The 14,533-nt window shown below is 37.9% G+C and overlaps 1 protein-coding gene across 5 annotated transcripts in view; it reads right to left on the bottom strand.

Moving 5' to 3' along the window:
- Nucleotides 1-106: 106 nt before the first annotated feature.
- The window catches only part of LOC116848325 (serine/threonine-protein kinase 32A), a 35,485-nt gene continuing 21,058 nt past the window's right edge, over nt 107-14,533 (bottom strand). For 4 of the 5 annotated variants that reach the window (XM_032824276.1, XM_032824280.1, XM_032824278.1 and 1 more), the window contains 6 exons: nt 13,170-13,367; nt 5,875-5,964; nt 5,249-5,415; nt 3,628-3,908; nt 3,347-3,556; nt 107-2,609 (listed from right to left, as the gene is read on the bottom strand). In XM_032824276.1, the coding sequence (XP_032680167.1) occupies nt 2,438-2,609; nt 3,347-3,556; nt 3,628-3,908; nt 5,249-5,415; nt 5,875-5,964; nt 13,170-13,367 (1,118 nt within the window). In that variant the 3' untranslated portion in view covers nt 107-2,437. The remainder of the gene's footprint in view (nt 2,610-3,346; nt 3,557-3,627; nt 3,909-5,248; nt 5,416-5,874; nt 5,965-13,169; nt 13,368-14,533) is intronic. The other variant, XM_032824277.1, reaches the window with a different exon arrangement.

The raw sequence follows: 14,533 nt of genomic DNA, 5'->3' as shown, positions 1-14,533 counted from the left end.
TATATATATATATATATATATATATATATATATATATATATATATATATATATATATATATATTGCACATAGCGATAACTTTTAATGGGATGTATGCTGAAACATGTTAACATGTCAAAGATATTTTTATTCTCAGTTCGCACATACACAGCGCAGTCTTCTAAACAACATATATGGTATATACATATATATTTATATCGTATAAGACATCTACATTGTGTAGAGAGAGAGAGGTCATTGTTCCCAATCGCTTTAACAAAGAAATTAACGTGATTAACGTGCGTCTTAAACTTCTCAATATCTCATTAAATATAGAAGTGATAATTTGTTTCTCGCTTATTTTAATTTGCTTAGCATTCGAATCTTTTAAATTGTAGTGTTAAAATTCTTTTTTGTAGATCTTTCAAATCTAACCTTTTTACCCCCATCTCTTTTGTCGCATACGTGTCTCATTTTAGGTATCTATCGTTGTGCTTCCATTTAAGATTCTTGGTTCCTCACCGCGGATCTTTCAATTGATGACGTCAGAAGAAAATAATTTTTTGCAAAGTATGTTAGAATAAAAAGATGTATTCATAAAATGACACAATCGATTGAGCAGATTTGTAAAATAGTTCGAAAACTTTTCTTTTGCTCTAACAATCAATAAATTACAGTAAAATTAACGTGCAAGTTTTAACTCTTTTAATCTATCTTATTTTTCCTCATAAATTTGGCAAGTTAATTGTACGGTTATCTATGGATTGTTACAAACAATAGAACAAAAGAAAAGTGTTAGAAGTATTTTATAAATCTTTTTGATCGACTGTAAATGTCATTTTGTGAGTATATCTTTTTATTCTAACATATTTTGTCAGAATCTTGACAAAATATATATGAATCTTGTGTACTTTTTTGCTTCTGATATCATAAATCAAGATAACAACGCGACAAGTAGCCATGAATCTTAACACTGTTAGAAAAAACTTTGTTCTTATTTCTAGTTAATAATTTATCCTAAATGTTTGATGTTTAGCGAAAGCGAAGTAAAAAATATTATTTTCCGAAGAAACGACGTATGATGTATATACTGATGTATATATTGAACTTACATGTTTATATTGAAACGATTTATTTATACTATTTTATTTCGAAGATGTACTTATCTAATTTTCTAACGAGAGCTCGTGATCGGTCTCCCTCTAATCCAGAGTAACGAAAAGTTTGTTAAAGTAAACTTCACCGCTCGAGTTAATTCGACATTAAAGTGGACGTCTCGATTATTCATTATTTTCTTTCTTCAAGTATAACAAACCCCTGTTTTTCTGTTATTGGTCGAAGATTGTTGAACCTTGGATAGTAATTCTTTAAATGCACATTTCCTGATATATTAATTAAGCGTGCACCCCCCGCTGGGATTCGAGAGACATTATAGGATAAGATAAAGTTATTTTCGATTTATATCTATTTTTCGGATCATGTACGGATGGAGTTTCAACACTCCAGTCACTATATACAAACAAACTATGACATACAAACAAACAAGTTTCTTGAAGATTAATAAAATAAAATTTTTCTATTGGATGCGTTACGAAATTTATCGAGGAAATATGTTATAATCTTCAATCAGCTGACTGTACAAGGGTTATATAAGTTTATCAAAATGATCAAATCGAACATCGAACGGTGAGTATATGAAAATCTATTACAGGATACGTTCCGAAATCTATTTCGGAAACTGCGGTTCGAGTTATAAGGTCGGTAGACTTTAAATTAACTTGGATACGTTCCGTAATAGATCAGCTAATTCACGCTGTCCACTTTACCATCGGAGAATTCACAGCTGTTATAATTAGTAGAAAACAATTTCATATACAGGAATAGTTTTGTGAAACTAATCGCGTGAGCGTTCGTCGGAACGTACCTACGTTAGATTACGACCTACCAACCTTATCATTAAAAAAGTTTTCGAAACCGTTTTTAGAACGTATACAGAATTTTGAAAGTTCCATTTCGAAGCAAACACGGCAGCCTTGACGGAAGGTTAATAGAAAAGCTATTAAAAGGGTAAATCACTATACATTAGGCAGATATATAGAAAAACACACAAGAAAATTACACAAGTCCTTACTGTTCCAAGGGGAGAGAATATAAAAACTTCGCTTTAAGCGTCTCGAAAGGACACGAATGAGATGGATACCCGGCGAATTTCGTTTTCTTCTTCGGAAAAATAAACTTTTGTATCGTCAAAGACGATAAAGTTCCATTCCCTCGAGTCGTGGATGTGCCGTTTCAAGAAAAAAAAACTAAGTAGATAATTATGATACATCAGAGACATATTTTTACTGAGTCAATGAAGTGAATGAAAGTGTCGGGGTCGGTTGGAGTTCAGGGCGCATTTGTTAAAGCAGCCTTCCACGTCGCAGACAAGGCTCGGTCGCAACGTGGTCTTGCCGATCTAAGACGTACTAGGCTCTGGACTCGCGTCGATGAAGTCGATGTCCGAGGACGTCGTGGCGCTCGCACGGCGACCTTGCCTCGGCGACGCGCTTATGCGTGCTTTGACGCTCGTCGTCGAGACACTCAGTCGGTTTCCGGTTCGCTGGGCCGGCAGATGCTGCTGCTTTGTTCTGTAATCAGAGGATCGACACGGTATCGAACGAGCGCTCGGAAAGACGCTTCTTCAACGGAAAATTAATGTACCGAGGTCTCAAGCTGGGAATTCAAGATCGTCACAGGCGCGGAAAGCCGTAAAAACTAAGAAAGTCGAGGACAATCGGGGAATTTTACGGGGGAAGTATCAAAGATCTTTGCTGGCTTATTATCGGCTAGTTACGAGCGAGATGGAGAATTATTCCTATCTTGTAATATAAGTGAAGAGCATCACGTTATACGTGGACTGTTATATATTGTAACAGACGGTTTTACTTCTCGCAGATGATATCACATACACGCAACAAGCAACAATGTTATAGTGATAATTTTTATTAATAAGAAAAATCTTTTGTGTAAGAATAGAGAAAAATAACAGCAGAGACAGTTTCTATGTGGTGGACATGTGTCTCTATGTGTTGTACTGTACTCACAAATAAAATACAAATTATATTAAATTATATATATATATATATATAATTTGTATTGACTTTTGTTTAACCCTTTAAGGCGCATAATTCATGGAACATTTTAGTAACTTTTTTTTAATGAAATATTATCAAAAACATTCTAAATAGTACTATAGTAGCATTTATAAGGTTTCAGCTGTCCAATCCTAAATAGTCCCTATTGGTACCAGTGATACTTAAAGGGTTAATCGGTGTTATCAATAATATTTTCGTGGAACTTCACGAACGTACTACTACATACATACTTGAGTCTTTCTTCGGCACCCTTCATGGCAGTGTTCAGTTCTTCCTCCCATTGTTTCTCCTTCTTCTCTCTTTCCTGTCTCTCGATTTCGCGCTCGCGATTGTACACTCGGTACTCTGGGATAAAAGCTAATCTTCGCGCCTCTGCGCTCGGTCCGGCGCCCTCCACGAATAAGCCTGCATCCTCCGCTGAGAGTTCAACCCTTAATGATCTGCAAACAAGACCGTGTCAATGAGATATTTGCCACGAGATTCGCCGCGGAATTCGACAGAGGAAGCTAACCTCTGTTTAGCCAGGCGTTTCTTTTTCTTGTGCAGAGGCTTTGTCTCGATTATCATTTCCTCGAGCTCAAAGGTGGGGTCGCAATTCAGGTGATCTTTTGGTGGGATGAACCGCGGTTTGATCTGCTTATTTAGCACCTTATCGAAGTCTAACGCTTTCATCGCGCTCGCCCGTTTCAGTTCCTTCAAAGACGACACTCGAGCACCCGGCGCCAGGGTTAGTAGTCGATCCAGGAGATGACGCATCGACGAGCTCCAGTGAGATGGTTTTGGTCTTTGTTCCTGAAAAGCCGAGTTTTTCGATGCGCTATCCCCAACATAATAGTTGAACGCGGCTTTGTCGCCATATGACTGTAGTCTGACATTAACATACCCTTATAGAAATATCATACTAAGAATCATTGATAATTACTTATTATCCAGTATTTTTAATACTGAAAATAAGTAATTATCAATGATTCTTAGTATGATATTTTTATAAGGGTATACTTCAAACTTTAAAGCTTGAATTTTATAAAGTATGTGCTACCGAATGCCATTATCATCTGTGAGCTATCGTCAATATCTAACTCTAATACTGAACAAAGCAAATGAGCAAATTCACAGTTTAATCATAATTCTCGACTGAACAGGACAGTAAACAATAAAAAATGAAACGTACTTTCTTTTCTAATGTAATTATAAAAATCTATAACTGTAATAAATATAAATATAAATATAAATGTACTGTATAAATATAAATATCTAAAAGTAGTTTAAATAGGACGTTTTTAAGATGTCTTAAATCGGGATGTAAGGCTTCTTTCCATCAAGGGTGTATCATATTCGCAAATAATAATTACTAGTTATTATGCCACACTAGTGCTAGTTGTTTAACTTTCTTAGAAAAAAGTAAAAGAGTATAACTAAGAGAAGAATTTTACGTCGTGAGATCGACAATTGATCTTTCATTTCGTAAAAATTCATGCATCACACTCTACATTGAATCGTTGAAAGGTAATTTGTCAAACTTAAAAGCCACACGAGCTCAATTTGTCTCAACATGAAAGATGCTTGACTTAAATCGCTTCTGGAACCACGAACGTGATTTTGCTAAAGTCTCGTGTGTCAGACTCATTCATGGTACTGGGAGATATTTTTCCCATATTCCCATATTCATATTTTTGCGGGCTCGTTTAGCAGAAATGTCATTTCAAGCTAAGATTAATGTAATTTAAGCATAACTAAGGCGTTTGCATTATACAAATCGCGGTAGGACGCGAAGCCAACAGAATGTTACAGAATGCTGTCGCACGTGTCGCGCCAATAACACCTTCATGACAAGTTCTCGATTAACGGGACAGCCGAGACATGACGCGTCCTTAATTAACAGGACAACACGCGCACGTTACATAGAAGTGGCTCGACGAAGAGCCGGGATATCTCGTGTAACTTTGAATACGCATGTATATGTCAGAACTATCCGCAATAGCTGCCGAAGACTGTTTCGAAGTTAGGACGGAACACACAATAGATATTTCGTATTCACCAACTCTCTCTGCTTTGTGCTGTAAGTGATTTTCGATCGTGTCGAGTGCTTATGTGTGTGTGTGTGCGCGCGCGCATGTGTCGCGCGATCTCACCTGTAGAATCCTCAGAGCCTCTCTATTGGACGTAGTGGAGTGAAGCGGATACGGTCTTTCCATGGTTAAGGTCTCCCAAGCGAGGATCCCAAGACTCCACCAGTCCACGGCGAATCCGTAGCCAAGGACGCCGTATTCCTCGCACGAGCACATGTAAATCTCGGGAGCTGGCGCAAATCCACGTTAAAGGGGAGAAACACGCGAAAGAAAAATGTACCGGTCGCGAAGACAGCCTTGGCTTAATGCGGATACAGAAGACAGATTTGGATCGTAACTCGATACAAGCAATGACGTTGTTTCGGTTGTCTCACAGCATCGTTCCTTCCGACTACTAACCGAGAGTACACACGCGTGTATTTGAAAACATTAATAAACGCGTCCCGATCATTTTCACTTTATTATGCATCGACACTGGAGCCGTGAAAGTATCAACTAAATTCTTTCTTAATTTAATAATTTATTTGTTCAAATGTGTTTTAACTTAACTAATTCACGATTGATTCGAAATCAATCGTCAATCGACCGAAATCAATGTAACTGATTGAATAGGAATCGAAGTAAATAATCTATACAGAGAAGACACACGAGGGAGATCACGGTGGTGAAACTATATTGTTCACACATACCTATATACGGTTTTGTTCCGGACATCGAAGTCGCCAGCTGGCCGTCTTCTAACACGGTTGCGATGTTGAAGTCCGTCACATGAGCATGGCCTGGACAAACAAACTTCATTAGGTCTCTAACTACGCTAGTGAATCACATTGAGGTGATGTTAGTGAATAAGAGTTTAATAAGAATATTTTGTGGCAATTTCTGTTTTATTTTTCAAAAATTACCTATCCTAGTATAAACGAAATTATGACAAGTCATTTCGTATCGACATAATATATATTTTTTGTTTGATTCGACATAACAGCACTCGTTATTTGCACATTCTCCTGCTTTTTAATTTAAAGAATATCTTATATATATATATATATATATATATATATATATATATATATATAATCCCTATATTTTATCCCTCGCATTTCACGATCTAATCAGGTTAATGACTAAGTAAGTGAAACCTGTTGTTTTTCCTTACATGTCTCGCGAGATATAACTTCGAAACGCGAGACAGCAATTACTCCCTACAACGCTAATTGATATTAGTTCGCGATTAATGGTTGAGTGCATAGTACAAACGCCAAATATTATGTATGATTAATAGCAAAAATGTATGGTTACTAGCAAAAATTCACAGAATATTATTATTACATAAAATTGAAGTAACACGTAATATAATGATTATTATACATTATTATTAACTATACAAGGTGTCTCACAATCACATAGATTTTTAATTATTAATTAAAAAAGATGAGTGCATTATCACGCAAAATCGTGCAATAATCTTCTTTAATTAATAATTAAAAATCTATGTGATTATTTAGAAAATGGTAGAGGACTTTTTTGTTCAATTTGACCTAAGGTATAAGTACACGGCGGCAGTCGTCGCTACTATAACTCATTTACCATATTCTGCATGATCATTTACAAGTTTTCTACAATTAATATCTGGATAATTATTGCGAATATCGCAAAACGGTATAAGACTTTTATGTTCACCTCAACCCGTCCCCACAAAATGTCCAGAGGAGAGTGTAAGACACTCTGTATATTCAGTATAGATAAGAGACATAGGAAAACTATTTAGAAGTGGATACACGTGCACACAGAGAAGGGCGATATTGTTTTTCCGTAGCAGCACATGATCGGCCCCTCGTGTGTGCCGCTCTATTCGCAATATTTATCCATTGTCGTTTACTAAATACCATAGGGTCCACGTTGATCACATAATGTGTGATGCAAGCTGATAGAGAGAGTTCTGATGCTACTGCAGACATATATTTCATCTATTCAATGTCACATAATCCCGCCATTGCAGTCACGTTTTGTGCTTTCGCGGCTGTTAGTTCGCGTATATCAAGAAGAATAGTTCACCCACTTTGTGAGGAACGAGGGAAAATAAAAATTTACGACCTCGTGCCGCGGGAACCGGCACCTGTCAGTTCCTAGTCATTTATCATTCCTCAATATTAACCGCCGATTGGCACGCAAACGTAAAAAAAAGACACGTACAATTCGCTTTTTTATGTACTATCATTTAACCAATACGAATAGGCTAAATTACTTTTTGGATTTCTATTTTTTTAATATAAAATTCCTCCAACTAAAACGCATTTAGTTGTATCTTTGTCACGTTAATTCAATTCAAATAAGAAAAATTTTTAAATCTATTATTTTATATATGACATTTATAGCTGAGCTACCTTGAATTTTATTTTCGCTTTATGTAAAAATTGAAAGTTTATATACGTAAAGTAAAAGTTGCAAACAACTTGTGAGAATATTAAGAGACCGCTAGAATACAATTTATATTTGATTTATTTAACGTTTTTTAAACGTCTTAAACGTCAATTAAACCTTAACTTGAGTTTAAGTCTTTATTTGAAGACAGTTTAAACTGAGATCAAGGCTTAATTGACGTTGATGAAATTGAGTATTAGAAGACTAATTTTAAAGAAAATTGCAAATTACGATTTGACTGCACATATTGGCGTATATTAAATTCCGTTTTTAAGAGTTAAAACTCTGTTTCCTTTAATTAAAATGATTTTAATTGCCATTGCTACTTTAATTCAATCAATCTTCTTTTCCTGTGTCTCTTTAGAAATTTCACCAAAGTAGAAATTATTAAATTGTTTGGAGCCACTAGTATTAATGCACATATCTCTAAGATTATGTGTCCGTTTGAAAGTTACTCTCTTGATAGTAGTTCTTGGTAGCAATTATTTCCGATGGAAACAGTCGAGAACTATTTTCAAGTCTGCGCTCCTTCTGGGAAGTTTTAACATCGACGGTCGTTTTCCGAGAGTAAAAAGGAAACTCTCGAGCGGGCATAGACTATAGGGAGACGACTTGTCCATAAATAATTTTAAAAAAGTGCCTTCAATCAGAATTCGCGTAAGAACGCTTGCTATGATTTCACGATGATAGATCATCAGATGTGCCTGAAACTCTTAATTTTACGTCACTCGCGCGAGAATTTAATCGTCGAATTAAGCTGAAATTTGCTGAATTACTTCCTTTCCCGCTGATATAGGACAATCGTGTGCGTAGTCGCTAGTCTAGATAAAATTAATGAAACGAATCGTGAATCGTAACGCGAGTCTTCGTTTCACATGAATGGTAGGAAAAGATATAATATCGCCTCCCCGCAATTTCTTCGCCTTTGTAATCATGCTTTGAGCTCTAATGAAAGCGTTCTCTAAACGATCCGCCTCTTCCCACGGAAGTGTATCAAAGTTCCTTCCACAGATAAGTTACCAGACAATAGATTGGAGTAGTCCGCCCTTTGAAATTCTTAACCACTTCATTGTACCACGTCATGTTAAGTTACTTTGCCTCCGCATTGACTCTCTTTCTCTCTTCTTCTCCCTCTCGACCGCGGAATCATGTTCACTGATTACACAATATAATTTTTAATAACAGCGATACACATACATAGGGTGGTCTCTCAAGTACATGGAAAAAATGCTAGAGGTGGTTCCTTTATATCAAAATATGAAAAAAATTCATATAAACATATATCTCAGAATGTTTCATTTCCCGGAGTATACTCCGGAATGTATAACTGAAAAGTATTTCTTCATTCATCAAGCTAGGATTAAAGAACGGTTTTAGGTTTCTCGACTCGTTTCAGCGAAGCTCGCTTTTCATTCTCGACCGATCTGCAAGCTTGATTGCCATCCTCGCGGAGTACACAAGTCGAACAATCTTGGCGCCCTGACGCGTCGCTCGATTGCGGCACAGTGTCTGGATTTATAGAGAAAATGGCATTTTGTGGTGTTTTCCCGGGGCGATATTTTGCTCGAGGCTCACGACGAGGTCCTATGCGCTAGATGGGACACGAAAGCAAAACGATAAGCGGAACACCGGTGTGTAATTTTAAATGATGCAGAAGCAATCTCGGGATTCAAACAGCCGTCGGCCAGGTGCAGGAGGAAATTAGGGATAACTCACCCTCCTGGACTTCCTTCTCTACTTTTCGCCCTATCGTTCTACGACTCTACGGGATCATAAATGTACGTTCGTATGTACACCCGCGCCCCTACCCCCCTCTTGCTTCGCCCCGAGGGGCGCTGCCTACGAAATACGCCGTCGTCTCTCGGTCTATTTCTCTATTAAAGCGGATCCGACCTTCGAAAGGGGTGAGTCGAGGCCTCCGGCACGCACAACCCTTTCGCCTTTTCATCCCCATGGTTATCTTTATCTATCTCCGCCCTTGTAATTTCAAAGGCGTATCATATCCAGCATTGTTCTTTTATCCAGCTTGTCATCGTCGTCAACTGCGAGCCGAATTTCCGAAAGATCGATAAGTCAGTCACAAAAATGGAATTTAATAAGAGGACTTCTTTTGCTCTTTATTAAAGGGCTCTTTACCTTCAGATATCCGAAAAAAATTTATTATTAAAGAGTTTTGCGAAGAACTCTGCAACATCAAATTAAATCACTAATTTGTAACTTGATATAATTATTATATGCTAGTAAATACAAAGGAATATTAAAAAATATAATAGTTGTTTGGAAGTGTCTTATGTAAAACTTGATTAAATGAGTTTTTTTAAATCATATTTTCAAAATCAACGCTTAAGATTTCTTGGAAACTAATTTCGTGTAAATATTCTGGTTAACGAATCTGTCTTCCCAATGATACTTTTTACATGTTATTTGGCATAGTTATTTGACCTCGATAACATTGAGGTCGTTGGGAAGAGAGATTAGTTAATCAGAATATTTGCACTAAATTAGTCTCTGAGAAATCTTAAGCGTTGATTTTGAAAACATGATTTAAAAAACTTTTAGAATGTAAAATATTTTTAGGAAACAAAAAGCCTGCAATCTCGCAGCAGTCCGATCTTTCTTATCGTAGGCACTGCTCGTTCGTTCGTTCCAATCGACTAACAAATTCAGTCGTACGTCATGCAAATCCCAGAAAGCTAAGAATCTCGGAAGCCCGAGACGTGCCTGCATTATTTACCATTGTACTCAATATTCGTTCGGCTTCACCTGCTTCTCCGATAATCTTGTGCGGATCACCATATTTGAACGATATTTATAAATCGTTATTATCCAGAAAGAGAGAGGGAGAGAGAGGGCCATCTAATCATAATTTCATAATCGTACATAATTTCTAAATCGTAATAACCGCAGGGAGAGGCAACATTTTGCGCGTTTATAAACGCGGAGGGGAGAAATCACGTCGCTCCGAGGGCTTTTCGAGACAACATGCGGGATATTGGAAATCCTGGCGGCAGTATCGGTGACGAGGAATAAAATCCAACCGGCGAGAAACATCAAATTTCGAGTGCTCGAATGCAGCACAGAAAATCTCGTCGATGGCCGGCTCTGAAAATTCCAATTCGCACATCCTTTTGACAAAAACGGAAAATCTCACCCCTTCCTCGCCACTGCGATACCGTCGCGGCTGATCTCGTCTGCTGCGTACGTGCGTCGTTATCGGTATGCACTTCAACAATTAGCTAAATGCGCGCTGGGATTAAAGCGGAAGGTTGGGAACGGACGGCGCGAAACGCAACGAGTCAATTCCGCTAAAACCCACCGATGGCTTTTCCGGCAGCTCAATAACGTTCCGCGAATTCGCTTGTAAATTCGTCCGTTGCGCGCGCGCGCGCGAACGCGACGAGATTTACTTGGTCGACGATAATTCGATATTCCGATCTTGCTCGCGCCTCGCGGGTAATCAAATCACGTTCGATTAGTACGTTTGTCCGCGGCAGCACCTGTATTGAAACTAAACGCCATTGGAGCCATCGTTTCATATGTAAACGAGGGTACGACGCGAGCTCGGCTGCGGCTTAATGCCGGGTGTTTAAAGCTTCACGATGTGATGATCAAATCCGCTTGATGAACATTGACAATGCTTTCATATTGCACATGCGGAAGACCAATGCGTCGAGTAGTGACAGCAGTATCCGGTCGTGAATAAGAGTTTCGATGAATGTAATTCCGATGCCGAAAAATATTCAGAAGCCTTAAAAGTGATAGTCGTAAATTATTTGCAATTTCCAATAATTATGTAATTGTAGATTGGTATTCATGGACCGTTATGCGGATTAATTCATTAGGATTAATATTTGTTGCATGAAATAAATGTAGATTGACGAGTAATTAGAGATTCGCGAAGCAGACCATGAGTATTTGTCAAATAATGATGGACTATATGTATCGGCCTTAAATGTGAGTTATTTGCCATTTTTTATGAAGAGCACGATTAACTGTAGATTTGTATTTGTGGGACGCTATTCAGTTGCTTGGATCAATATTTCTTATACGAAAGAAACACGAATCGACAAATAATTGGAGACTCATGAAGCTATAATTATTATATTTGTCAAATATAGTCAGATTCTATATATTGAGAGAAAAAATTTCTAAAAAATAAGAATATTTATTCAATAGATACTAATCACACACACACACACACACACACACACACACACACACACACACACACACACACACACACACACACACACACACACACACACACACACACACACACACACACACACACACACACACACACACACACACACACACACACACACACACACACACACACACACACACACACACACACACACACACACACACACACACACACACACACACACACACACACACACACACACACACACACACACACACACACACACACACACACACACACACACACACACACACACACACACACACACACACACACACACACACACACACACACACACACACACACACACACACACACACACACACACACACACACACACACACACACACACACACACACACACACACACACACACACACACACACACACACACACACACACACACACACACACACACACACACACACACACACACACACACACACACACACACACACACACACACACACACACACACACACACACACACACACACACACACATACACGCACACACACAGGCCTGTATAATAGAGAGTCTTAAGATATTGAGCAAACGAAATATTTTCGTAGATAATTTTGTGAGATTAATTTATTATATATATATGTTATATATATATAAATTTTATAATATAATATTTCTTTTATAAAATATGTATCTTTGATATCATTCGCGCTTGCGAGAATGTTGAAATAGCGTGTCTTATAAAGAATTTATAACGCTTTCGCGAAAGTTTCATTCCCGGCGCAATTTACGTCTCGTTCGCGGATTACGCGCGTTTGTTGGAACTTCTTCACTTGGCCTCTTATAATATTCTGTAACGTCGATAATCTTGTTCTCGTACCTTCGCTTGACTCTCGCACGCGCACACCTCTGGCCGCATTCAAAGCTTTGTAACGTGCGTGCATTCACCGCTAAACGCGATTACTCGAGGCTCGTCTCATATTTGCATGGGGAATATGAGTTTTGCTTTGTATCAAGTGAAATTCAAGATCAGTTGCCTGCGGATTGAGCTACTGCAAAGCGCGCAGTAGAGATGGTTTATCAGATAAATTGTTTACCGAGGAACATATCTTTAAAGGAACTTTCGTGATATCCTTCTCACCACGGTTTAACGTTTTATTAGGAAGTTAGGTGGCTTTCTCCCTTTCTCTTATTAAATTAATAGTAAAGCTTTATGGCTCGACGATTCTCTTTACGACCAGGCGACACAAAGAACACAAAGAAGAAGAGGGACAACTCGGGACATCTCGCTCTCGAGAGAATCAAGTTCTTATAACAGGATTAGAATAATTCTAATTAGTGCGTTAAAGATAAGAGCTCAAAATGTGCGAATTAATGTTAAGTAAAAATGCTTACCCTCCTCGTCCAGCAGTATATTGTCCGGTTTGATGTCCCGATGGATAATCCTGTGAGTCTGCAGGTAATCGAGCGCCAGCGCGATTTCGGCCACGAATAGTACGACGCTCTCTTCACTGAACACAATCTCCTGCTGAATGTGGTATCTCAGATCGCCACCCAAAAGTAAATCCGATACCATAAAGAGATCCTCCTCGTCTGTAACACGATGATGCATCTCGAGTGAATCTGTTCCTTGAGGGGATTCCTAATTGTATTAGATCTCGTAGTTTCCTCAAATTTTTCCTATTTAGCTTCACAGAATTTGCAAATACCTGTACAGTATGTATGTTAATATATCTTGGTATCATTTGTGTTTCACGAAATACAAGAAACAATTTTATAATTATCATTTCATATGGAATATTTAATAAAATAATGTAAACAAAGGAAACATTTATTAGTTTCCGAAGTGTCCTACAACTTTTATTTGTAACTTTTAAAATATTTGGTAACTTTTAAATAAACGATAAATAAACGATTATAAATTAGCGATGCGGTTGAAAATGACGTCGTAAAATCGCGGGCATAAATTTAATACTTTAAGAAGGAAGATTTGATCGACGAAAATTCGTAGGCACAAAAATGAGGGAGCGAGCGAGTGAGTGAAGCGAATCCTTCAAACGACTCGCATGTACCGTGTCAATATTAACGTGGTCGTTAAACAAACATCCATATTCGCCAGGCGAAATTACAACGATCTTATTATTTACTGTTTTACCTCACGCACATTACTGTATCGCCCGTTCCCGATAACGTGGTCAATATAAATATTTACAGCGTAATATACCGACGCTGCCAATTTGTTGGAATACAGACCTGGGAAAAGCTTACGTTCGAAACAGTCGGAAAATTAAAGTACGAAGCTCGCGCTAGTAGAAAATGCAACGCTATCTTTCATTTCTATCTCTCCACGTGTCCTTTGGCTGTCGCCTCATATATTTTTTTATTAAACATCCTTAGCGCCGGATGATGTGTTCTATATAAAATTCTCGATTTGAAGTAAAAAATGCATAACGGCGCGATATGAAAAGTAATAATATCCTGACATGAAAACTTAATTATATTCTGTCGTCAATCCAATCATAATCTTAACTCAATTTTAACATTCTTTTGATGAGAGTTATTTGGGGCTTTAATTGCTCCTAGGTAGTCAGCCGAGAACTCCGCGTTGACGATAGTGACATGGTTGTAAACAGCAAAATGATGAGCTATTAGGTAAGAAAATAGGTCTATTTGTTTCCAGAGAATTTCTGCACTAGTGCAGATTATTGCAATAAGACAGAGAGAGAGAGAGAGAGAGAGAGAGAGAGAGAGAGAGAGAG

This window comes from Odontomachus brunneus, unplaced genomic scaffold (genome assembly GCF_010583005.1).
Source record: "Odontomachus brunneus isolate Ranch 3 - 2012 unplaced genomic scaffold, Obru_v1 Obru_scaffold_093, whole genome shotgun sequence".
Taxonomy (NCBI): Eukaryota; Metazoa; Arthropoda; class Insecta; order Hymenoptera; family Formicidae; genus Odontomachus; species Odontomachus brunneus.
Note: the sequence above shows the minus strand (reverse complement) of the source record. Positions and strands in the feature narration are given on the sequence as shown.